The sequence below is a fragment of the Rissa tridactyla genome, chromosome 12 (genome assembly GCF_028500815.1).
Source record: "Rissa tridactyla isolate bRisTri1 chromosome 12, bRisTri1.patW.cur.20221130, whole genome shotgun sequence".
In the NCBI taxonomy this organism is placed as follows: domain Eukaryota; kingdom Metazoa; phylum Chordata; class Aves; order Charadriiformes; family Laridae; genus Rissa; species Rissa tridactyla.
Genome location: NC_071477.1, coordinates 3,771,108 through 3,798,053, shown reverse-complemented (window position 1 = coordinate 3,798,053; position 26,946 = coordinate 3,771,108). Strand labels below are relative to the sequence as shown.

Genomic DNA, 26,946 nt, shown 5'->3' with positions numbered 1-26,946 from the left:
TGCCCAAATGAAGTATCTTCTGGGATCAAAGATAAACTCTAAAATAATTGTTGGCTTATATTTTCTGTCTTTGGTGTGATGTGCTCATCCACTTCATCTCTTTGAGCCAGATCTTCTGGTGCTGTAAACTGCTGTTGGTCTAATATAAGCCAAGGGAGCCCCGCTGGTCCATACCCACCGATATCTGCCCCTTAATGTCAACAGCCAACATACGTATTAAGTCCCTGTCAAATGTAAAGAAAAGAGATGGCTCTTGTGTTGGAAATAGCCTCACGTCTCATTCCTTTCCTTGGTTTTTGTTTGTTCATTTTCCCTGTCTGTCTGTGTTCAGCTCCTTCCTTTTCCTCCTCCTGGTGCATGGACCCATGGCCCACACGGCAGAACTGCGTAAGAAGCATTTTGAGTTTTCCGCTCAAGATACCTCAACTTGGTTTCAGTCAGATTAATTAACCCTTCTTTTCCCCCGCCACCCTTACGTTTGGTGCATTATGCAAGAGTAAAGTTTGCCTGGTGTAGAATTAGGTTATAAACAGGGCTGCCGTTAAGAAGCTCTTCCAAAACCGAGTTGCTCCTCTGACTTTTGAGGGATCAAGAAGCCCCAGTGTTTACTCTCTATAAAATTTATATTTGATGCCTCAAATAAAATTGACTTCCAGCCTCCAAACTGGCTCTGCCATCCGTCTTCCTTTCCATATGGAGCTGTATATCAACCCAGGTGTTTCTAGACTGGGAACGAGGAGTTGCAAATGTAACGTGCGTAAAGAAGTTAGTGCCAACAACATGCCCAGTAGCTTTAGCTGCTGATTTGGCAGGAGCGTCCTCTGCTGTTACCAGCTTGGAGCCCTGCTAATAGAAACTGTCTAATGATACAGGTGTGAATTGCCATAGCATTGAGATGAAGACAATTTGGGAATATTTGGTGAGTTATGACCAAATTCAGACTTGATGTAACTCCACTAAACCAGTTAGCACGACATCCCTTTGTCTGGATCTTAGGGCAAGCGGCTCATTTTCATGGGCATGAGAATTATACACTTACATTTGCATCGAGAAGAAGAAACTGCTGCAAGGACTGAAAAAAATCCCGTTGACATATGCTAGACAGAAAACTTGATCTTCCCCCAAAATAATAATTTTTCAGTGCAAATAAGAAGTTAAATGATTTGGAAGAAAGCCAGTTAAAGAAATTCTTTGCAGCGGGTAAATTTACTGTGCATAATGTGCCAGGTTTTATCTGTATAAACAGAAATGGATAATTTCAAACTCTGCTAATACTGCTCTGAATTTTGCATCTGAATTAACACTTCAGTGCCACTGCGTGTCTGTGAGTAATTTGGAGTGTTAGTTGGGCGAAAGGCTGTTGCTTTGTCCCATGGAGGCGCGACGAGTGGAGCCTTCCTCGCCTGCTGCCTCCAACTGACTCCAGGTCCTTTTCCGGGGGCGGGGGGATTTTCTGATCCCGGTAGAGTTGACCAGATCGTTGGGAGAGGATCCTCCATGACTGACAAGGATCGGACCAAAGGGCCGGCGGAGGGGGAGCTGCCTGAAGACCCCAGCATGATGGGCAGGCTTGGAAAAGTTGAAAAACAGGTATATTGGGTCAGGAGGAAGTTCTTAGTAGAAGGTGTTGCATGCATTGTGTTAGTTTTTTTCTTGCCTTATTTTTCCCCAGTGGGCAAATTTTCCCATTTAGAAAAAACAAGTAAGAGCTAAGAATATTTTGAAGAAGAAACAAGGTGAATGTTATGAAAGGGCACTAAATGTCTTAGAAGCCTAAGGACTACTTTCAAAACAGGCGCTTTGGAGTCCTTGGCATATAGTCTTTCTTTTTTAGAGATTTTACCAAAAGTCTACATTATTTTTGAAAATGTCACATTGATTTCTTTGCCACCATACTAGACATGTTTCAAACGAGTCCGTGAGCCTGACTGCTGTAGCTGCTGGCCTTGCCAAAGATTAAAATCTTCCTAGAGGATAAGGCTCAGAAATCCCCGTGGCCACCTGAGCCCAGGCAAGTGCCAAATGCAGTAAGGAACTGAAAGGATGCGAGTGTGCTCCAGCTTTCCTGGAATTTGGCGCCTGTCAAAAAGATTATAGGAGCTTATGGAAAACCCTGTAACAAGGTGGAGAATTAAATGCTCCAGAATAGATTACGCTTCAGAATAAATTAGTATTTACTAAAAGTTTCGGTTTGGTGTAGGTCGGTGTAGGCTGAGGTCATCTATGAAGCCCAGCCCCACACTTCTGCCTAGATGGGTTGGAAGTTGCTTGTACTCAGGATGTTAAGGTGCTTCCACCTGCGTGCAGCGTGTAGCACTGAACTGTGGTGTTTTGCAGGTTCAGTCAATGGAGAAGAAGCTAGACTTCCTGGTGAACATTTACATGCAGCGGATGGGCATCCCACCAACGGAGACGGAGGCTTATTTTGGGTCCAAAGAACCAGACCCAGCCCCTCCCTACCACAGCCCCGAAGACAGCAGGGAGCACATTGACAAGAACGGCTGCATCATCAAGATCATCAGGTCTACCAGCTCCATGGGTCAGAAGAACTTCTCTGCCCCACCAGCCCCAACCAACACGTGCCCGCCCTCGACGTCATGCCAGCAGCAGGTCTACCAGCGGCAAAGCCATGGCTCCTCGCCCGTCGGAGACCCCGGCTCGCTGGTCCGCATCCCACCTCCGCCCTCCCACGAGCGCTCCTTGTCAGCGTACAGCGGTGGGCACAGGGCGAGCGCAGAGTACCTGAGGAACGAAGACATTACAACCAAACACCACGAGAGTGCCATGAGAGACAGCGACACGTCCATCTCCATCCCCTCGGTAGACCACGAGGAACTGGAGCGCTCTTTCAGCGGCTTTAGCATCTCCCAGTCCAAAGAGAATTTGGACATCCTTAACAACGGTTGCTATGCAGCCGTGGCCAAAATCAGACCCTACATTGCAGAAGGGGAATCAGACACCGATTCTGACCTCTGCACGCCCTGCGGTCCTCCTCCCAGGTCGGCCACGGGCGAGGGACCCTTCAGTGACATGGGCTGGTCGGCCCCCAGGCAGTGAAGCCTTCTCGCAACCACCGAGCCACGACCAAGCGCTGGCAGCTGCCCACTCCAGCTGTCCACGTGTTGAACTTCTCAAGGAGATTGACAGCTAAGGTTTTCCTCCCTCTAGGACATCCTTAGCTGGCGGATACTTTCTTGCAGCTTACTCTGGGGGGTGAATGAGCAGGTCCAAGCCTGCATTTGTGGAAGAGGTCACGGTGGTGAGCGAACTGGAGCCGTGAAGTCCAGATTTCTTTCATACTCTCTTTCTAAGATCATTAGGTGAAATTATGTCATGGTGCAGGGTAGGCAATTTGCATTTCTTGGGAATTTTCAGAAGTGCAGGGCAGGAATAAATCACCCAGCCAGGGCTTTTGGAGTGTTAGGTGGGAATTGCCATGTCATGGCACTGGTAATTACACCTTTAGGTATTTTGGGGTCGCAGAATGAACATGTGTCTGTTTCTGGCTTAGATTTCAGGTCACGTGTCATTACAGGGGGGTTGTTACTTTCTGGTTCTTCATTAACTGTCAGGAAGGTGGAATAATTCCAGTATAATACATGGAAATGTTGCATAGGCCCCTGGAGGAGGGGGATGGTGGCTGGAATACTTGCATGAACAGAAGACATGGCCTCAGAGTGGGACAGGTTGGGATACTGCTCTGAACCAGAATGGTTTGGAAATTATCCCATCTTATGAGACTGGAAAACTAAGAAATACGAGCTTGAGTGTAAGAAGAGAGACAACCCAGAGGGCAGAGAAATGAGACAGAGGAGGAGGATAACAGACTGTGGGGCTGGAATTTTATGTTTTAAACCATGTATTATATGTAATTATCTCTCCTCCCGTTGACAACGGACCTGGAGGTGCTTTGGAAGCATAGGCAAACCAAAGGCAACCCCTCTGGAGGGCTGCCACGGTGTGAAGCCAGTCTCGTGGCCAGCAGCGGTGCTGTGGATTCACAGCCACACCGGGCCACAGAGAGAGGGGGGGTATGCGAGACACTGTGGTCCCCGCGTTGCTGCGAGTTAAGTGCTGAGCTCCATCCTTTTGAAGCCCTGTTGGTCAGAGCGGGCACTTTTCTTACAGTTTGCATCGTGCCTGAACACTTTTGCACACACTATGCCCCGTGAAAATCTTCCCTTTCTTCTTCTGCCCTGCCAAGAATCTCACACCCATGTTCTTGGGACATCCTTTGGTTTTGTTTGGGTCCCTCAAGCTGAGTTAAGAGGTGCTTCTTCGTTTCTTCATGGTCTTTCAGAAGCCTCTTACCTGTGCTTGCCCGCAAGCTGTGCCAGTCCAAGTCTGCCCCGTTTCGTTGTTGTTAAAGTACTTTCTCTTGGAAGGATCTTTGTGTTGTTACCAGGAACCTCAACAGCACGTTTAGCTGGGGGAAGGCACGGGAAAAAGTGATGCTCAAAGTTTCTTTTGGGACCAGAACAAAGTCACAAAGTGATCCTTTACATGGATAGGTTGGTGGGGGGTTTTTGCAAGGGGGTGGGTCAGGAAAAGTTGTGTTTGGGATCCATCTCCAGGGCTGGGACACTGTGGCTGGCATTGTGCCTCTGAACCCTCTCGTGCATCTCCAGCCCAAATCCCGTGTGTGTTTCTGCTGGGGCTGTGCCTGTGGTTTCAAACCCCATCTCTCCACATTTTCCCTGTGTCGTATCAAGAGCCTGTTAAGGATATTTAGGTGACAATTTCATTTTGGTGTGGCCTTTGAGAGGTTGTACGCTGACTTGCTTGAGGTGAAAGGAGAATCACAGCCTTTTTCTCTCCTCCTGGTTGTTTGACCAGAGGCAGCAACCAGGGGAGACCCAGGACTATTTTGGCCTTAGGGAAGATGTGGGTGCAGTCCGGCAGCTTGCAGGTGGGAAATAAAACCATCCTTTTTGCTAATGCTCAGGACCAACACGCAGGTCTTCACGTGAGATTGAGGGGTGGGGAAAGGCTCTGCACAATTTTTCCTGCCATTTTTCACCGTTCAGGAGGGGAAAACATTTTTCTTAGAGGGAACGTAGGCTTCCAGCCATGCTAGTTCCTTTCTTTCCCATTTGATCCATTTTTTTGTTACCTCCTGCAATTTTTCCCTCTCTGCTTGTGCTCCCAAACTCCTTTTTGGCTCCAGATTTCTTTGTGCAGAGTGACCCCAGGGATGCCCTTGACTTCCATACAGAGAAATCTTTGAATGCAAAATGGCTGCAAATTGTGCAGATTTGCCCCTGGCGTGTTGCAAAATGATGCCTTCTGGTAGGGCAAGAAACGTCAGCAGGTCCCAAATCAGACTTGATGGCGTGTGTTTTCTGGTGACCACAAGAACGGAAATTGAATCGGATGAGGCAAAAGTCAACGTTGCTCCAGCCAGCTGCTCTCTGCAAATTTTTGCCCAAGTCAGAGATAGCAAAGTTTTATTATCTTATTTGTTTGCAATTACTTTTCAAGGCCTGCTGGAAATTTGGTGCAGAAGGATATGATATAAAGGGTCCGATAACCAGATGAGGATGAAGATGATGACATGCAGCCCTATTGCAGCACAGGTACATGACTGGGTTTTACTATAGGAGGCAAAGTGAACAGGACTTCAAGGCACAGGCACAATTTTTATGGGATGTAATTTGCATCGTGTCCTGGTGTTGAAGCCCTGTTGGCTCTATTTTGAATGTCCATTTCCTAGTTCTTATTGAAAAATCCCTTTCTCCTGCCCAGACGATGTTACACCCTTGAAAGCAGATATTGCGAGTGTGTCCCAAGGAGATGCAGTTCCGCTGTGTCCTCGTGAGTTTTCCACAGATTGACGTCCGGCAGTCTTTTACGTCCTTTAGGAAGAATTGTGTTTTCCCTCTTCAAGTTACTACACCAGAGTTTATAGAGATCTTCTGATTTGTACCTTTAAAAGGTGTTGGATTTGTCCCGTAATCACCGATTAGAGAAAACTGGTTTTATATACATGCAGCACAGATTGTGTCTTACTGTTACAAATTTCACAGAGAATTTTATTTGGAAGGTGTAAGAAATATCCCACCTTTATCTGTGGCATCATTCCAAAGGAATTCTGACACATGCCTCCATCCACAACCATGCCATAAATCATCAATTCTCATTCAAACAGGCAAAAAGACCTGGATTTTGGGGTTAACTTGCACCAGAATTAGCTCCAAATAATGCTCCTTATTTCCATGGAATTATTTATGCCTGCGTAAATGATAACAGAGCCTGCTTGTTGCTTATTGACATAAATAATTTCATTCGTGTCCTAAATCACAGTCCAATACTTCTTCACTTACAATCCCTCGATTCCCCCGTGCCTGTGTCACACACTCCTGGTGGTGATCTCCCACAAGAAGTCATAATCACTGGATTAAAAGAAAATAAGCGTGTTTTGTTTTGCTAATAAAACAATCCCGATGATAAAGACCTTTAAATGGAGCATTAGGCAAATTTTGTCCCTCTGCTGAGCCTCTCTTGGTCCGGTCTTTGCTCCCCTGTTCCTCCCAAATCCGGTTCTGCATTTTTTGGAGGACAGAAACAAGTTTTAGCCAATGCCGAGTGTGGACAGAGGAGACCAAGAGGAGCTGAAGGAGATGTGAAAGCCGAATTTCCAGCAGGCCATGCTGAAGTGCTGCGGGGGTGCCTGTGCCCACACGTGGTCGTGTGCACAGAGCCTGGGTTCGAGGTGCCTCTGTGCTGAATGTGAAGCCGTGGCCTTGGACCAGAGCCTGGGATCTGGTCTCCAAGAAACCTTTGGACTTTTTTTTTTTTTTTTTTTTTTCACAATCTGGGTCTGGGTGCGGAGAGAAATACTGCAAATGGTCCCACCTGCAGGATGGAGCAGTCCCTGAGACTGGGACCTGAAGCCACAGTCAGTTTTTGGGTGCTTCAGGTCCGAGCGGGAGTTCAAGTCGTCAAGGAGTTCATGTCTCCGAACAGGAGATGTGGCTGCAGATGTTGCCATCTCTGTGCAGGCGGCCTTCCATGATGTGACCCCGAGACATAGGAACAGAGCACTAGCCATAAGTGCTTCCCAATATTTGGGAAGGGACTTCGGTGTTACTCAAGTGCAGATTTTGTGTGTGAATTTCCTTGTTGACTCATTTTCTTATTGATAATTTTTAAAACAAAACTGTCAAGGAACTCACTGAAAACAAACCTCTTGTCCAGCTCAGAAAGCCATTATATTTCTTTAGACAGACTATGTGATAGATCAGGTTTTCTAAAAATGTATTTTATTTCAAATGCTGACTAATAGATCCGAATAAATTCTGTGGGGCCGTTGCTATTTACAGCTAAATAGGTATATTTTTAAATTTTTAATTGATTTTTAAGATTTTAAATTACGTGGATTTTTAGAACAAGTTTGTGTAATCTGCCTGAGAAGCCAGAGCATCACCTCAGATGCAAACGCTCCCCTTCCTAACAGTTACCCAAGAGAGAAGAAAAACACATTTACTTCTATTTTTCTCAAGAGGGAGCTACTGCAAACCTCATTTCCCTTCTATCTGCTATGGTCACGGCGACATTGTTGCTAAAAACAAAATACAAGTATTAAAAGAGAACCTGAAATTCCTAAGGAGTTTTCCAGGAGTTAGACCCTTAGCAGTGAGTGTTTTATTGGGAATGTTGAAAAGCCCAGGAGCAGGCTAAGGACTTCTTTTCCTCCATCCACGCTCGGGCTGAGCGAGCCCCGAGCCTCCAGCCCTTTCTCTCCGTCACCCCTGTGGTCCCCCGACCCGCGCCCCCCGCCTCCTCTCACCCGCTCTCCGCCGTGGGTCGGCATCTTCTGTTGTCATCCGCTTCCTTTTCGTGAATGAAAAACAAGGAAATCAGATACAAAAGCTCCTTCACCTGCAGTAACGCGGAGGCTGCGATGCGGGGCTCCGTGGCGCGGGGGTGAGGGCAGCAGCCCCCCACCCCGAGCCCCGCGTGGGTCGCTGCTGCTCGGAGCTTTGGAAAAGCAAACTCTTGCTTTTAGCACACAAACACCCCGACTTTTCTGCGCCACGGAGCAAAATCTGCTTAGAGCGCGGGTGTGGGTTCGTTGGTTTTTTTAACAATAACAATAGGGTTGGTTTTTTTTTTTTTTTTAATAATAAGGATAATAATAACGCATAGGAATCTTCTTTAGTATATCTTAGTGTTTGATGCCCCAGTGACACAATACTGCTTGCCTTATATTAGTGTCTAGAGGGAGAGGGATTACACACGTTTTGATACAATATTAATCACGCTTATAATTTAGGTAGCAGCAAGGAGCGGCTGCTGCAGGAGGAGCAGCCGGGTCCTTTTTAACGTATGAATGTGCTTTCCGGACTATCTCACGGACTGTACTCTCAATTTTGCCTGCTACTGCATGCAGCCTGAGATGAGTAGACAGCAACGTGCTCCAGCTGTATCTGCACTCCCAGATTGCTGTAGTACCCAACGAGGTGACATTGCCAAAAGCATCATTTTGGGGAGAGGCCGTCCTCCCAGCGACCCATCACGTAGGGTGCTGCGGTGCTTCTGTAGGTAACACTGATATACCAAGTGTCTTTCATGCTGCGGCTGGTCATCGCCCCATCCCTCCCATACAGCATGCACGAACTCCGCTGATACTGCTTGTAAAGTAGGGGGAAGAAAACCACATTTGTACCTGTGGTTCCTTGAAACGTGTACTCGGGGAGGAAAAAATACAAATTGTGTTGGCTGTGTATAAAAACCTCTTTTCCACCCAGATGCCTCTGAGGAAGAGCATCCCAGGTACCCCTTTCTGAGGGTTTGGAGGAGCAGGCAGGACAAGGCAGGCAGTGCCAAGGATGGAGGCCTGGTCTTCGTTTCGGAGATGCCGTTTGATCCCACGTGTGTGGGACTTGCCATATGTCTGGTTTAATTCCCATAGGGTTCTCTCGCCTGCATCCAGCTCTGGCGTGCATGAGCGTTTGTGCCCGCAGGCCGGCACAGGGGGAATGTGACTCCCAAACTTTGGAAACCCCACTTCGGAAATTGCATCCACCCTTGTCTACAGCCCCTGGGGCTCTCGGGACCCTGCAGCTGTGCCATGTCCATTCCTTGCGGAGGCAGCTCTTACTCTCCTTATGGAGAGGCGTGGAGCTACCTTCATATCTCTGTAAATGTTTTGCCAGAGTTCTCCCCGCTGTAACACCAGACTGTCATGAGGCCTTCGGGGTTTGCTCACCTCACTGGTGTTTGCAGTCTCTTGTATCTCTTCACGCCGCTGCCATAACCTAGTTTGACACTGGTCCCGTGTCCTCACCTTCCTTGTCCAGACTATATACAAGTGAAGATGTAATGCCAGAACTCTGCTCTGAGACTTGCTTTTGGCCTGGCCTCACTAGATGTACCAGAGAACCTTCATGTTTTGTTAGCATGACAGTTTTGCTTTTTATTGGCAATTTATTTGCTTCGTCATTGAGCCACCGTGGCCTCAACACATCCCTGGTTTGTTCTGCTGGAGCCTTCCAGCGCAGGGATGGAGTCCGATTTGCCGTGCGGTGCAGCGCCCTGCGAGGGTTTGTCCCCTTGGCTTTGGCTGATTGCAGTGAAACAGGGATGAGGGTTCGGTTCAGGTTTTCTGGTCAAGCTGAACGTCTTACAGACTCTAACAGCGTTGATGCTTTTGCTCCCTGAAGCAAGAGCTGCTTTCAAAGACCCCAGTCCCCTTCAGCGGTCCACGCGTGTGGCTTTGCATGCCAGGCTCCAGCTCGGTAGTGGGGACAAACGGAAAGCAGCCGGTCCATGGTGTGCTATTTCCAATGCTGCCAGTGAATGTGGGAGCATCTTGCCCTCTCCTAATTCCTGTAAATACAGACGCAGATGAATTGTTCAAGCAGCATCTCTTTGCCTAGTCCTGAGAAACTTGAGCTAACCGCAAAGCTTTCCGAAACTCAGTGCCAAGCTCAGGCTAGGTTTCACCTGCAGCTACGCCTATAATTTTAGGGCAGGGTTAATGGTTTCAGGTAGAAGCCATGCCAAAATCTCCAGTTTGGATGGTTCTGGCCCCAAACCAAGGCTGAATGTCATGCTGCTGGTGAAGCCTCCCCTGGAATTTCATCTCCATTTGACACTGACGACTGTGGACCTGGGGAGATGCTCCACACGAGAAAAGGTGGGCACATGCCTTGCAAGCCAAGATGAGAAAATGCCTCCTTATTTTAGCGTGCCATGAGCACCTCCCATTAAAAGTAGAAGCAGCATTTCACGGTGATCCCTTAAACCTGACCAACACAGTGGCCGTGACCCAGTGTTTCACGTATGCAGTGATGCTCGTGAAAGGGGTTAGTTACAGATGTGGATATAGAAGGCTCAGTCCTTTCGCATCTCTGTAGACACCATGTTCAGCCTTGCTGATGACCTGAGAAGTCATCAAAGGAAGTGACAGGTCTTTTCTGTCCTGCCCGGTTATTCCCGCTGCTCCAGCATCTTCCCTGGAGCTGAAGATATCCCGTTCTCCTGTCGTCAGGCAGGATGGGGACCCTTCTGTGTTGGTTACTCTTCCCCACCACCCAAACCCAGACCCTAGAATTTCGAGTTTCTTCACTTTTTCTCAAAAAATTCACGCACAGGGTAGAGAACCTGAGACTTTCAGGAACACCAAGGTAAAGGAAGATACAGCTGATAAATGACAGAGATTTTGTTATTTTAAGTCAAGAGCAGATTTTAAACATAGTTGCAGTTGCTGCGTGGTATATCAAATGCTTTAGGAGATTCAATAAATTATTCTTATAAATGTTTTATTCTTTTATCGGTAATTCGTATAGGTGGGTGCCACTGTTCTTATACAGCGACGCTCCACACACGAAAACTATATTCCTGTTTCTCCGCTATAGACATTGTATTTATGAAATTTATCTTGCTTAGTGTCTCTTTGGCACACTGTCCACATATACCGCACACAGATTGCACATTACATGCCAAACGCTGATAAGTATCACTACCTGTAATACGCGTATGTGCGTCGAACAGACACCACACCAAGTGTTACCTGCCTAGTTTGTGACGTGACTCGACATAAGTGGGAAAAGAGAAAAAGGAAGATCCTGTTTCGTTAAGAAATACACTTCGTTTGAATGCTTCTTTAAACAGATTTTACTGGGAAACTAAAATACATGAGATTGCCTCTGTAACGTTACTTAAAAAATACCTGAACAAAACAAACACACACAGCCCGAGAATACTTCACAACTGCTGTATTTCTATATTTTCTTCATTGCTATTCATCTGAACTGTAAATTCTGTACAGATTGAATGAAGCTCACAGTTTATCTTTGTCATAACCTGCAAGATAAAAGGACAACACAACTTTGGCTGCAAAAGTGTGTGCGTGCTGTTTGCGTACATGCATGTATGTCTTGCTGTACGTGTATGTTTACACAAACACATGCGCGCACGCGCTTCAAACCAGATAAAGCTGCATCTGAGATGCACAGGGGACCAAAACGTTCTTTTTTTTTGGAGGTGGGAGAGTGGGTAAGACCAAAACAAAAGAGTATTTCAATAACGTGTTTCTAATAAAAAGGAAGATTTGCAAAGGGGATTGATGCGCAACTGCCCATCCCGAGGAGAAATCCCACCTCCGAAGGCAGCACGGGCCATGCAGCGGAGCGGTGTAGTTGCTTCAGATGATAATTTCTTTGGCTTCCTTTGGAACGAACAAACAAAAGCATATAGCGGCCAGTGCCAATTCCAACTCCAAACCAAAAAGCCCATTCCCGGGACGTGTAGCCAAACCGCTGTCCTGGGCCATCAGAGAGCCAAGGGCAAAGGCTGGACGTGCTGTGACAGGGTGACCCTGATGGCAGCAGTGCCACCGGTCACCCTGGGTGACACCCAGGTGGGCAGTGCCATGGTCTGCCACAAACCCGGCATCGTCCGGGTATGGGCTAATGCCCAGGCAGAGGATCCTGCTGCCCTGTGGGTCCTGCTCGTACCTTTGCCTATGTATTTTAAAAAGCCCCTAGTTAAGAGACATTTAAGAAAAGAGTCATCAAAAGCCCATTTTTGATCTTAGAGTTATGAAAGAAATGACAAATCAATAAATCTGATTTTCCAAGCAGATCAGCCCGCAGATTCCAATTGCCCCTATGCAGAGATTTCGCCAACCTCAACAAATGAATCATCCTCTGGGGTTTAATTTTGCCCGTGTTTTCAGATATAAGAGCTATATTGGGTAGAACTTACCCTTCAGTGTTCAATCTAAATAAACAAAGGCATGAAGAGCTAACTTTTCCAGTTAAATACTGATGGATGCCAATGAAAAAATAGCAATCAGATTTTTACATTGGCCTGGAATTCATCTTTAGGTCCAAAGTTGTCAGCAGTAAGAGCCACTTCGGTCCCAAATAGGTTTCTAAGCAAAGGGTACATCCATTGCTGGAGAATGTTGCCGTTTCCCTGAGATGCCTCGAAGCTCTCACGGTTTATAACAGCATCTGGCTCATTTGGCCTTAACTAGGCTGAAAAACGGTTGATGCCTTTGTGCTGGGGGTGAGCCGAGGGGTGGATTTCGGAGTGGGACAGGCCCTTCTCGCTTGGGGCGAGCGCGGGTGCTGCACCCCCTCACCTCCCGCCGGAGCAAACCCGGGGCCCAGCTGAGCATGGGAGTTTGGTTGTCCTTTAGAAAGCAAAGGCAGCTGCTGCTTTGCTTCCTTTAATTTGCTCTGTTGCCTTGGCTTTTTTTGCACTTTCGTTTCATCTCCAAAGAATCTCTCATAATGCCTTTGGTACTTATGTACAATTTTAAAACATTTTGTATGTATTGAATGGTACACACTTTCTCTTGTAAAATAGCGATCGGACTTTTTATTTTTCTTTTTTTTTTCCCCCTTTTTTTTTTTTTTGGTGAATGTGTAATTTCCTCTGTACATTTTCAATCATGACTTTGTGCGATGTACATTTTATAGGGACAGATGCCAAGGGAATGACCTGTAGTTTTCTAAGGGAATAGCTAGAAGCCGAATGACACAGTCACAGACGGTTTTACATTAGCACCGCCGAAGAGCGACGTAGCCCAGACTTTTACACCGAAGCGTTGAGCATGATGCAGCGTGTACCTTCACGCGAATGACTGTGGCAGCTGCAAAACTGTGTACGTGTGATGCTAAAAACAAGAGTGACGGTTGCAATTGGAAGGGAAACGGAGGAAAATTAAATAATCACAATCATTAATTTAAGCCTCAAAGCATCAGAATGGAAAATTTGCATTCAGTAAAAATACCAGAGATTTAACCTTCATGAGATGAAATACACATTTATTTTTCTTTGCACTTCTGTTCACTTTGTTTGTTTATTTCTGGTGATTTCTTGGTGCTTTGGGGACATGTTTAATGGCTGATGGAGGAGACCGAGATGGTGACCGAGGGCCTGACCCTTCCTGGCATTAAACCTTCACACCTCCCTTTCTTATTTCCAACGCAAGACAATGTTTGTCTTTCTGACATATAAAATCCAAGCTTAGAAATCTCAAGTGCCCTCAGTGTCCCTTAGACAATCCTTTAACAATATTGATTTTCTTAAGGTTGGACATCAGCCGCATCCTGACAGATGAAGGATGGCTACCGAAGCTCTTTGCCCCCCGTGCCAGCTCCTTATCACCGTGCTAAAAATTGAGGCTGGTGTCACCCAATGGGGCTCGGATCCAAGGAATGGCACTGGAAAGGGACCTGTATCTGTCCCACGAGTTATCTTGCTTAGCAGGCCTCTGTCCTAAGTTAAGTAAGCGCATGCTGGCTTTTGGAGAGCTCTCTAGGAGCGAAGTGTACGGACTGACGCTGTTTTCTGTAGTGAGGTTGGCTGATGAACCAGTGCTTCCATTTTGCAAGAGAAAAGGAAAAAGTAAAATCCCTCCCTCCACCCTGATTTTTTTTTTTTTCCCAGAAAGATGAAGTACGAGAATCGAGATGAACCAGTGCCTGGATTTTAAAAAGCCTGCCAGTCATCTGGACATGGCGGGGGAAGAGGCTTGGCAGAAAAACCGGTTTGCTTCAGGCACAGCAGCCCCCTGGTTGTACCAGATGACTTGGCTCCAAGCCCTCGGCAGCTCCCGTCCTCCCCAAAGCTATTAAAGGAGGCCAGGTGCGAGCGTTTCCCAATGGAGGCAGCACATTAAGGCGTACTTAAATAACATCCTTGTGTTTTATCTCGTTATGTTCCACTCCAGTGAGATAAGCAGGAAAATTCTCGGCTTGCTAAATCATGTTCCCCCATCACCTGAACAGGCCGGTGCGTTGGCGTGTGCTGTGCCCAGACGCTGTCCTGCAGCTTCTCCCACCGCCCGGGCAGGGATGCTGGTGGAGCCAGACGTGGTACCTCCTGTGCTGGAGCGGAGCAGAGCTGCCCAGCAGACCCAGAGTCCTCGCTCGCAGGTTCACCACCCCGCCAGGGGAGACCACGCAGAAAGAGGCATTGCTGTCTCTTGGCAATTGGCCTCCAGTGCCCCGATAGTCTGGTCCAGAGGAAAAATCAGGAAGACCCTTTTCCCTGCAGTGGGAAATGTCCCTTTTTTGCGGAGCAGAAGTAAACGCTGGAGCTTTAGAAGAAATACATATGAATACAAGGCATCCAAATTCCTTAGGATTGCAGTTGCCCTGGCTATCATAGGAAAATATCTACCTGGTCTTCTCACAGCTAAAGCTGCTTAAGGGGAAATTATTTTTATTTAATTTCTCTGGGCAGGGATATTTTACCCTCCGTGCTTTTTACCGCATGATCTATTGGGATGCCAGGCACTGGGTCCTGAGGAGCTGCGATAACACAAGGACATGGCGGTAACACGGGGATGCTCCCACAGGGGTTTACAGCCCACTGACTCCAACTGGGCAAAAGCAGCTGGTTTAAGGAGTAAAGTAAAAGTTGTGTTCCCGAATGAGCATGGTTATTTGGGATGGCATATGCAGTGACAGGGTATGAGCTTCTGCAGGATGAACACATTGCCCAAAACTCTGCCAAGCTCTCTTCCTAAGCAGAATCCCAACCTGGGTATTTCTGTGCCTCGTTCCCTGACTAATTAAACCATATACTATCCTTGAAAATTAAAGAAACATTTCTTCCTTATTCACCGGAGGGGTAAGCAGGAGTCGTCACAAGAGGAGGGGTCAGGTCGTAAAATCTGAGTCCTACTTTTGGGCACTCAGTTTAAGACACCTGAAGCTTCTCAGTCCAAGGTGAAAAAGACAAAAACCCACAACTCTGGTTTTTGATGCCACCAACACACCTGACTCCAGCATTTGGGTTTCCAGCCCTGGCTGGGCAGAAACCTTTCTTCTTTCCAAAAATGCGCAATAACTCAGTGGCAGAACCGTGAATGAAATCTCTCCGATCCATTTAATGCTACTCCAGCACTGCTCTGGGGTATCATTTACCCTCATTACGTTCTTGGCAGCTCTCTCCTGTTTCCATCAATAGTAACCTAATGGTGGTTTTGGCCATACAGTATCTTTCTGGAAAGAGGAACCTTTTTCAGCAAGGTGGTCGCTCTCTTTTTATATGAGGAAGTTAGTAATACATAGCTAAAGAGAAAGACATAAAATGAAGTGGAAGGAAGAGGAAGAGAGCATGGGACACGCTTTAAAAGGTTATATAATTTGGCACGAATAAAGAACTCGGTGAATAATGGAACATGGGATTTTTCACACAAAACTCATGAGCAAATTTTTCACCTCCTTGCCCTCGAAGGACTGTTAACAGGAGGCAAGTCAGAGACAGAGAGAGGAGAGTTTTGGATACTGCTGCAAAGCCAGCAAGATTACTCTTTAAACTATTAAACTAAAGGAAACAAACAAATGCCCCCGAGCTCCTCTTTCCCCTTTGGCTTTCAGGGATTTCTCAGCTTCAGGTGAGTCAGTCCCAGGTACTCCCCCAGGACCAAATTTATGAATTACATATTTCCTGATGATTTATTGAACAAATGTTTTAGCTGCACTGATGCACTTTGTCACTCCAACTTTCTAGTACCCAAAATGAGTAGAAATCCTTGCCGTTTCTTTTTCTCCCTCAGCCACTCGTCAGCACTGATGTCAAGTTTTTGTTGACCTGGCATTCCTTTCATTTTTGTAGCTTTCTGCTCAATTCCTTTTTAATCACAAAAGTGGTGCGTAGGTTTGGGGCCGGTTCTCCTCACCAAGATACAAACGCCACGTCTGTGTCTTTTTGGGTCCTGGTTTCTTCTGTAGAAGACGAATACTAAAATGTGGTTTTTATTCTTTGCCTTCTCCTGACTCAGCTGAAGCTTTTCCTGAAATCAGAGCATGAAGGAGCCAGTGAATATAAATCAATTAGGGCAGTTTTAATTAAGTGGTTAAGCCAAACGGCAGCACACACCGAGGCGTGATAGATAGATTAACTGGTGCGCCGTGTAATCCCAGCTCCCTGCTACGCACAAAGAGGGCTTCGCTGGGGCAAACACACGGAGGCACGTTTTCCTTGGGTGGAAAGGGTTTGAAATAGTGAATAAAAAAGTAAAGTCAGACAGAACAGCTTCTGCCCAGTGGTGACGTGACCGAAGGAGGTGATGATCCCTCTGGATCTCCCTCTGCCAGAATCATAGAATCATAGGGTTGGAAGGGACCTCTGGAGATCATCTAGTCCAACGCCCCTGCCCGAGCAGGGTCAAAGATGCATTTGCAGATGCACTTGCAACCGCCTGCAGAGATGCAGGCAGCGTTGCCGCTTCAAGGCTCGTCCCCGAGCAGCGCGCTGCTGCACGCGTGCATGGCGTGCGTCGCATGAACTGCCCCCAGAAGGAGCTCAAAGCTGGAATTTCCCCTCCAGTCCGTCCTGCAGAAAAGTCAGAGCTCCTCTTGGCGAGGCAGGCAGGCTCGCTGGAGGCGTGCACCCGCCGCGGAGCCAGACCCTAGATGGCAGAGCGACCACGCTGCCGAAGAACCGCGCCGGGAACCCGCCTGCTGCCGCAGAGCATCACCTTCGTGGGAGCAGACTCACTTGCTCCCTTTTCCACCTGAACTTCTGAGTCTTTCGGAGTCCAGAAAGCCACCTACGTGCTCGGTAATTATAGTTAAGCACCACTTGGACAAACACAGTGGAGTTTCTGGGGGCTCCCAGGGAAGCATCCCTTACGACCAGCCACCTCAGAGCTGTTTTTTTCCTGGGAGAAGCAGGAGATTGCTCCCAGAATTGAGCACACACACAGGCTGTGCCCGCAATCCCAGCTCAGCAGGGCAAAGCGTCTGGATTTCCTTTCTCCTAAATAAGGGAGGAACACAGGCAAAGTCTGGGGTCTTCCCTGGTTTTCGGAGATCTCCCTTAGGATGTCTCACCCTTGCTGTTTGTAGAGTGGAAACAGCATTGTTGGCAAAATCAAAGGGATTCAGTGAGATTGGCTTCCTAAACGGGGCAAAATCTGTATTCTTTAAGGAATTCTGTGGTATTCTGTGAAAAAGGTATTCTGTGAAGTATGCAAAGCTGCCGGCTAGGCAACTACCAAAGACTCAAGTACTCATGTCTCCTGTCTTCTTGCCCTAGGACAAGAAAACTATTTTGGTTTTATTCCATGATTTATTGATAGCATCAAATATATTATTCAAATCTTCCTTCTCATCCGGGGTCTGCAGGCTTTCTCCTTCAGCATGGCAGGGAAGGCTGGGGTAGGGGATAGACTTTCCTGTCTCCACCAGCTGAGTTTCACACCTGGTTTTGCTGTGGGTGCCTCGATGCCCCTGATCATGCTGCAGCTCAGATACCTGTAGGTCCAGCTGCAGGTCCACCAGTGAATTGGGGGATGCACCGGTCCAGGGAGGGGGTACCAGAGCAGGGACTCAGGTCTGGGGTATGCTCAGGTCTGTCCTGATTTTCATTCTTACATAAAATAACAAATTTTTCTAGTGTCAGGAAAGAAAAGACGAGGTCTTTATTAGTCGTCTGTTTCTCAGTTGAAGGATGAAGAGCTCCTGGCATGAGTCAGGGGTGGTGTGAGCACCACCTGCACATCAGGTCTTCTCCTGCTCCGGCCCGTTCGTCTGCTGGTGGCACATGGCAAAGCCGAGTGTCTGCAGAGGTCTCAGTTGGTGTGTGAATCCCTCGGGAGCAGCAGACCCGGACGCGCACATGTCTGTCGCTGCCACCGCATCCCCACCGCCCATCGCTGCACTGAAATGTCAGATGTCCCATTTGCACGGGTCCTCGCTTGGGCTCGAGTGGGGAGGTTCGAGGAAAGGAATTAAAGGAAAAAATCTGGGTTTTCTGTCCTGAAAATAAGGGAGCAATAAAGGAGAGGTGAAGCAGGATGGTCCCACTTCCTCCTGTCCAACCTATGGTGCCTCTTTAAATGCATGGACCCCTTTGACCCTGCAAGGGCAGCTCAGCCACAGCCCTGCTGGTATTTCCCTGGTAAAATAAGCACTTTTTAAATTCCTTTTAAAGGACAGCGTCCGACCAGGACAGCGTTGGCATGCCAGGCTGTGCATCCGTGACTCTCTCCCCAGCAGAGGGTGCAGGAGCTTTATTTCCAGAGTCGATGCATTATTTGGTTAATTTGGGATATTTATTAGTGCGGTGGTACTAATTGGGTCCTGCCTTCTCTCGCTTGCATTTTCTCCTGCGGATTATGGGGGTTGTGCTCATCTCCTCTGTATCCAAAGACTTGGGACACTGTCCTGCGAAAAAGGGGTCAAGGTCCCACAAGTTGTATTTCAAAGGGAGGAGAATGTGCACTGTTTGTCCCCAGCTTGCATTATGGCTTGCTTTCCTGTGTTGAGCAGTGCTATTTAGCTAATGGACGTACAGCTCTTTGAAGACATATGGCACTTTGTAAAGCCTTAGTATGATTACTCTGCATTAGTCATAAAAGGCAATGGTGCAATTCAATCTTCCACTACAGGGTGGATGCCTTGGGGACCAGCCGGGGAGCTGATTTACTTCATCTCTTCCTAATGGAGAGAGGTTTGGGATGCTGAAGCTCATCTTTGGAGGAGATGCTATGTGATGGATATCGATAGGGTATTTGATACAGAAATGGGATGGCTGAGAGAAGAATAGGGGTGGCTTTTTTTCAAATCAAATTTCTGCAGGTTGCTAGGGCACAAAGTGTGCAAGGTGGCTTTATCCAAAATGCCAGAGAAACTGCTTTAATGGGTTGGAGTTTTTGCAAAGGCGGGACTAAAAACCACAGGTTCTGCAGAAATATGAGCTCTTCAGCCATCCCATTTCCCCCTGGAATCTCAGGCTGCCGCCTCCTATGGCAGACCAGCCTGTGCACTCGCACCCAGGCACAGGGACAGCACGGGGACGTGGGGAAGGTCCTGCTGCTGCCCAGCAGCCGAGGCTTTTCTTGGAGAAGGAGGGGGAAAAAGCCAAGCACTGGATCGCTAACACAAAGTTCAGCAGCATTCGGGAGTGTTATCTGCCGCATTGTGAGGGGGTTCCAAGAGTAAATCTTAAATAGGCTCTTCACCACATTGGCTGCAAAAGGGGAAATTTGATCAAACTGGCTGAATCTCAAAACTCCACCTCAACCATACTGGCTAAATGGTGGGGGGGAGAGGGAAAAAAAAAAAACAAAAACAAAAAAACCAAAACCAAACACCAAGAACCCTTCCTATTCCTTTCATTTCCAAGATTTCCAATAACCAGAAACCGCCTGTTCCAGCTGGTGGCATGAAAGCTCAGTCCTTTTCCATGCAAAGTGAAAATTCCTCTGAAATGTAGGGGAATGGATGTGCCAGAGGTGCCGAGCTGTATTTGCTGCTCACCCTCTTGCTGTGCTGGGCAGAAATGAGAGACACTGAAAGGAAGGAGGTGGCTGAAGAATGAAAGAGAAGCCAACCTTGGCCTCTGACAATAAATCCTGCTCCTTAATACAACACTGCTGGGGAGCATCGTGTTCTTGCCCTGCTTCCAAGCAGATAAGGTTTGCTTCCCAAAGTCTGTTTTCTCCTTCAATCTTCACAGATATTGATCTGTATAAAAATGGATTTTAGAAGAAGGAGGGGAGAAAACAGCCCCATGACCTTCACATTTTTTTAACAGTTGGAGTCACTTGAAAAATATCTTGATTATAGCCTGGCAATTTTCTCCAGCCGCTCCGCAGCAGAAAGGCAGGGCAGCTGATGTGGGCAGGAGGCAACACAAGCAGCAGAACTTGCCTCTGTAATCTGAAGAAAGACTTGTTCCAGAGGATATACAGTGATTTCTTTGTCCTATTCAGCCCTTTGGACAAAGAGTTGAGGTCACTGGTTTTGCCTGAAGGTGGTTCTCAGTTGTCTGCTGGCCAATGGGTGCACCTCCATTGGAGCTGCTCGCATTTATAAGAGCTGATGAGGTCCCTCATTACCCCTGCCCAGATCCGTTCCTCTAATCCATATCATGTGGGATGCCCAGCATCCTTCTCAGGAGCCACACAGCTGGGCTTTGCCCAGGGACACTCTCCAATGCCACGTGTGGCTTTTGGATAGCAACGAAGATGCTCCCAAGCACCTCTCACATCCCGCTAAGCAAACCAGGTACATCCTTAGTAAACAGCAGTACATGAAGGGCATCACAAGACACACGCATGGACTGGTGATCTAGTGACCATGACTGAGCATAACCACAGTTTGTGGGCTCCTACGGTGAAGGCATCTGGTACGGTCAGAGTCTACTGAAGACACAGCACAGACTTTTGCTCACGCGGTTTTGGAAAAAGTCTTAAAACCTTTCTGGTTATGGGTGTCGTATTAATGTGTAGTCAGATAAATCTCCAGGCATCTCATAGATGTAGTGGCTGATGAGATGGGTATCTGATTCCTGGAAATTTATGTTCTTGTGAGTCCTTGCACTGTAGTTTTCAATTTTGTGCAAGATATTATTTGTGCTAAGCAAAAAAAAAAAAAAAAAAAAGCAATTTCTACAGAGGAAAAAAGGAAAAAAGAGGTTGTGTTCTCTTGCCTTTGGCTAAAGTATCTTTAGTAATGTTGGCAAAATAGAAGAAAAAACCCAAGCTTTGTTTTTCACAGAAGGGTGGGCAGACAGATGGAGGGCTTGCGAAGAAAGCTCCAAACTGACTCGTGACCTGTCCCTCCTAGGCACAGAGACTTTCGCCTTTCACCTTGGCTGGGGGTTGTTACAAGAAGCTGCTTTCTTTGCGAGGGTTTTTAAAAGCATTTAATGAGTTCCCTGTTCAGAAATCAAAAGCCAGCAGAACAGCATCACAGCCTGCTCTTCACCTCTCATGGATACTATCTCCAGTGTATCTCCCCCTCTGGAGCAGTAACGGGGGATGTAGACAATAAATAAATATCGTAAATATCTCTTAGTCCTAGTACTCCCGGCCACCGGCTTTATGCACAGTCGAGCCAGCTTGTCTTTGGGCGTGCACAGGGACAACCACGGAAAGAAAGACTTTGCTGGAGACACTCTCATTAATTCCCCATGTAGACAAGGCATAAAGACACTCTGATAGCTTCTTCAGATGTTGAGAGCTCCTGGGTTTTGCCCTCTGTAGAGCTGCAGACGCATAACCCTGGCCAGTCCCTGCCATGCTACTATTTGCTGAGTGAATTAAAAGTCTGCGTTTATCGCAGGCACACAAAACAAGTGTTATCTCTGTAATTAGAATGTTAAACCACAAGGCAAGCTACAATTTCTCATGATAATAAAATAGTGCATTAGCATAAGTCAATCAAGAGCAGATTTTAAAAATAATAGGTTTAGATTTTGAGCTAACATCTGCTTTGGTTATTAACTCTCGGACACTTTGTTTTTAATTGCACAGTTTAAAGAAAATGTTATCCAGTGCCTCCGGTCTTTCTTCAATAGAAAAATTCTTTTTAAAGAAAATGTATGCAATAACAACAGTTACAGACATTATTAACTGTAATGGTGGCTGAGGCACAAAACTAAAAGAAACAGAAATCAGGTAGCGTTTTTGAAAGGTTTAAATCCTATCCTCCAGATCTGAGCACGGTGTCCTGGAGGAAACAAGCATCTTGCATCTCAGAGCTTCTTCGTGTGCTGGAGATGCTGTTCCACTTGGGCTTGTATTTTTTTAAAGTGGTACCCAGGGACCTCCGGTGGGATCCCAGCCCATGTTCTCAGTGCAGAGACTATGCAGCAGTCTATGGTGATGGCCCGTGCTGGCAGGAGAAATCCCGTTATCGCCTGCAAAGCCAGGAAATAGAGGGACAGAGAGGCAGAGGGAGATGCTAGAAATGGTCCGTGAAGTTTTGTGTTACAGAAAATGGATCACATGGACAGAACTTCAATTTAGAGAGCTGGAAATACACACCAGATGGAAGAGACCCGTTTGTGCCAGAGCAGAACTTGGCAAGTGGCGGCTGAAACTGTTGAGATAACATCAGCTTCTGTTTAATTTGAAAGCTGTGTTTATTTTTCTTTTTAACCTGAAATCCTGTTGCAAAAAAATGGAGATTCTACAGCACATGAGGAAGAAGCGTGAGGTCACAGGATGAGCCAGACCCTTGAACCTTCCTCTTCCAAAGCAACATGAATCTTGGCCCATCTGGGGTTCTTGTCCTCCTGTTTTTCAAACTGCAGCCTTCCGGCATTGCCAGACATCTCCTCTTCTGCTGCCGCTCTCCAGCAAGTCTGTAGCCAGTTCCCAAGTCATACTGTCTCAGTCGTTACTGTCTCCGTAAGTTTGGACCATCCTCTCTCCACTCCTGCCATTGTAGTCCTCCTTTGGGACCCCCCATCCTCCCAGGCCCCCTGCAGAGCTCCCTCATGGGACATGAGAGTTACCCGGGTCACTGCTACCACGGAAATGATTACAGGCCCTTTCCGGGCAACTTTTCCCTTTCCAGCCCAGATTTCTGGAAATAGCAGCCTGCCTACATTTGGAGGTCTTGCCTGAAATGAAGCAGATGAAGCCTGTAAAACTCTTTCCCTGACATTCAGAGCTGCTAACTTTTAATGCAAACTGTTGCCTTGGTATTCGCATTTGAAATGAGTTTGCGTTTCCTTAACTCTGTTGCCGCCCCCTCTGCAGCTCTATCAACTCTGCAATTCTACAGGAGCATTCGAGACACCAGGATGTCCCTGGGAGCTTTGCCCGTGTCCCCAGGACATGCAGTTCTTGAAACACCTCAGTAAAAGGATGATGCTGCCCTCCTCGCTGCCAAGATTCATCCCAACAAGAAAAGCCCAGTCCTCACAAAGCAGTGCCTGGGGAAAGGACCATTTCTGGCACGCTCGTATTCCTAATCTCTTTTTTTTTTTTTTCTTCCTGGTTTTGTGGCTTGGGAGCTGTAATCAAACCATTTTGTTTTCTCAAAGGCATGTAAGAACAGCTGGTCGTTCAGCGTGAATTAGCTTCTACCAAGCATTATATCCTGCAGTAAGAATAAGATATATTGTAGATGATCAAACAGACTTATTCTGCTTTGCTTGAAAACAAACCACCATGAGAATATAGCAGAAATGAAAGATGATATATTGGGTCTTCTTCATGTCAGGTTCCTCCAACATTTTTTAAAAATTGGAATTCTAATCAAATTAGCGATGTGTTAGGGAGGGTGAGTGCTACTACCAGTTAGTATAAATGCATTTATGCAGACAACTCTCTTCAGTTTTCAAAGTTTAGGTTAAAGCCAGCAAAATATGGAGTCACACAGTTCAGCGTGAAGTTTTCAAAGGGACAGCCTATGTCCAGTTTTATACACACCACGATTTGCCTGAAAGCAGAATCCAGTTTATATGCGTAAATAAGGATAGGCACACAGCCTACCACGTTTGCTCAGAGTATGACGACAGATTTGCAAGATGGCATGTTAAGGGCTGTTTCATCACTTTCTTTTCTAAGGGTGTTTATTGCAACAGCCCATTGTAGCTACCAGGTCCCTTTGTTACTACAAAACTGCACAGAAACTCACGTCAAAAAAAAACATCGGAAAAAGAATCAGCTTTTGCATATGGGTGTTCAGTGCACATTGAAAGAGAGGTGAAAGGATTTATTGCCAAGCGTGAGCACATTTCTCATGACAATGAATCAATTCCAATATACTCAGGGTGAAGAAGGAATTTCATGCTTTGGTTACTTTTCTTGACATTGTAATTTATATGGGCCCCGTCTGTGTAACCACTGAAGTGCTGAAAGGAGTGGTTTTCCCGAGGAAAACGCAGCTCATTTCCCCCATGCGACTCCATGCAGAGTTGCTGAAGCTGGAGGAAACCTCTGGGTGCCTCCTTCTCCAGGCACCCTCCCCAAGCAAGGAGGACTGCAACGTTAGACCAAGCTTTGACGTCAAACCAGGTTGCTCGGGCCCTTTTGCAATCAATTTTTGAATGTCTCCAAGGATGGAGACTTCACAGCCTCCCTGGGCAGCTGAACAGCAGAAGGGTAGACACAAAGTTGACTCCGCTGATGACCCAGTGGTGGCTGTTCTTATCAAAATAGAAACAGCACTTGGTTATCTAAACTGCATAGACCCATATGCAAGTGCTGTACTCTCCCTTTTCAGTTTTTCTGCTAAATCACATAAGCACATAATCAAATGAAATCAAGTTATGGCATGACAAGGTTAAGCTCACCAGATGAGCAGAGTGGAAAACCTTATATACGCTTTTATCCCTTCAGACGGTGAAATGTATTTGCTTAGGCTTCTCTCATTAAGTCAATCTAACATGATCATTTGAGCTGGCACCCTGGACCCATCCATGCTGATGTGGAGGCTAGGATTACGGAACCTAATCACCGCCCTCCCGTCAGTCCTTTTCCTCTCTACAATGTAAGACAAGGCAAATATTGCAAAAATGAACGTAGCTTTGTCAGGCATCAGGATCATGGAAAAAGATGCTATTCCCTTTTACTGGGTGATAAGCGCTGAATATGGCAGCAGGAGACAGTCTTTGGGCAGTAAGCAGTGGTTTGGGAGCTTTAATTTAGTGCTTTTTGCAACAGCACAATCCGATCCAGTACGATAGCATCTGGACACAAATAACGTCATTCAGCCAGACAGCTAAGGGAAGGAGATATTTTGCTATCCTGAGAACCACAATATGGTGTGATTTCAGACTATGATAATGAGCATACTGTTATTTTGTCACACCAAGAGCGACTGCATTCAAGTCCCTTTCCTGCATTACAGCTGACAGATCTGGTCTCAGTGGGAAACCCAAGGAAATGAGTCAAAAGTCAAAATTCATCCCCTGTGGTGGAAGAGAAAAAAAACTTTTGACAGACAAAAAATATTACCTTGATAATATCTACCCCAAAAATGTCCAAAAGTCGCCAATGCACTGAAATTTCTGCTCCGCAGGTACTGGCTGCTGGGGTCAACACAGCATCCACAGCATTACAAAGGAGTCCAAAAAGGTCCCAGGTGTCTTAAATCCTGGTTTCTTAGCCTAAAATGCAATGTTGTGACTCTTTCTGTTACCTTAGAATCCTAGACTTGTTTTTTAAATTAAAAGAGGAGGCAGTCGTGTCTGGCTGCATCTGTGAGCTTGTCCTTTGTGAGCTTTCTGGAGCATCCATCCCTCCATCCACCCACCCATCCATCCATCCATCCATCCATCCATCCATCCATCCAGTCTTTTCAGACCATTTAAACAGTACCTTCAGGTGTCAGGCCGCAGAGCTGCCTTACAATGGATTAAACACCAAGTATCTTTCTTCCAATGCAATTCAGACATGAATCTCAGGAGGCGTAGGTTTATTCACCTAACTGCTCTCTTTTAAAAATAACGAAATTCAGAGTGTGCTAACTTTATTAGTAATCACCAAATTATAGCAGTGTTGGCTGGAAAGGGCTTCTGGAAGTCTCTAATCCAACCTCCAGCTTGAAGCAGAACTGTTGCCAACACTTGATCATGCCAGCCATGGCCTGAAATCCCTGACCTCATGGGTTTTATCCATGCCCTTCACGTTGTCCTATTTTCCCGTATTTTTTCCACTCGGTTAGTGTTTGTATTATTCTGCAACCAAGAACCCCTAACTACCACCATGCTCCACTGTGCAAAATGATGCACAGACACATAATAGATGGGATTTGCCTGAAAACTGCCTAAGTAGGCAAGAACTAGTACTATCTTTATTTTGCAGTTGGAGACACAAGGAGGTACAGATCCATACATTATGTGCCTTAAGGCAGATGAAGGGCAGAAGGGACACAAGAAGAAGGAACGCTGTGACAAACAAGGGACTGAGCCTGTGTCATGCTGGGGGGTGTGATGGATGGGGAGCGCGTGCAGCAGAGTGTCAAGACCTCGGTACCCTGGTGCCTGGAACAAATTGCCTCATCAGAGTTCAAAACGATTGGTGCTGCCCAAAATTCATCTCTTGCTATCTTTTGTTTTCTAGAGTCCAGCCCAACTTTAATCCAAAGCAAGAAAATCCCACTGGTCTCCTACTCATTTCCCACCACAAGAGCATCCTTCGCAGGGGCAGTTCTTGCTGTTCTTCAGAGTTTGCTCATCTTGCAGGAGCTCATGATTTTCTGCGATGACTTACTCACCAAGAACACCTCAGAGTCAGTGGTTGCAGGACCTGGGCTTGTAATCTATTCCGGGAAAGGAATCTATCTTCATTAACTCTGTAAGCAGCCATGTGCATCCGAAGTCCTGCGTTAATAATAACCAGTCCCACACTTGATTAAAATGGAGGCACAAGTCCAACATTCATTAAATGCAAGGGCCCAAATCCCATAAACATTCCTAGTGCCTTAATTACAATAGAACAGAGAACAGACAGCAGATAGTCATGTACTTTTTGACAGACAGTTGCTCTGTATTACAAGGGCACAGGGAATACAGACCTTATTTGAATGCATCAAGAAACAACAGCCCTCAGAAGAGCCTGAAGAAAATGTCTACCATATTTTAATGATTTTTTTCCAGCTAATTTTCCACTTAAACAAGGGAGCAGTATCAGTTTACAATCAGCTGAGACTCTAACGCTAGCTCTCAGTGCTTCCTTATCACATTTACAATAGCTCTTTCGTACGGCTTGGTTGGAATTAGCATTCA

The 26,946-nt window shown here is 46.6% G+C and overlaps 1 protein-coding gene across 6 annotated transcripts in view; it reads left to right on the top strand.

Moving 5' to 3' along the window:
* KCNQ2 (potassium voltage-gated channel subfamily Q member 2) overlaps nt 1-3,057 on the top strand; it is a 67,740-nt gene extending 64,683 nt beyond the window's left edge. For all 6 annotated transcript variants that reach the window (XM_054218320.1, XM_054218321.1, XM_054218319.1 and 3 more), the window contains 2 exons: nt 1,467-1,590; nt 2,338-3,057. In XM_054218320.1, the coding sequence (XP_054074295.1) occupies nt 1,467-1,590; nt 2,338-3,057 (844 nt within the window). The remainder of the gene's footprint in view (nt 1-1,466; nt 1,591-2,337) is intronic.
* Nucleotides 3,058-26,946: the final 23,889 nt, after the last annotated feature.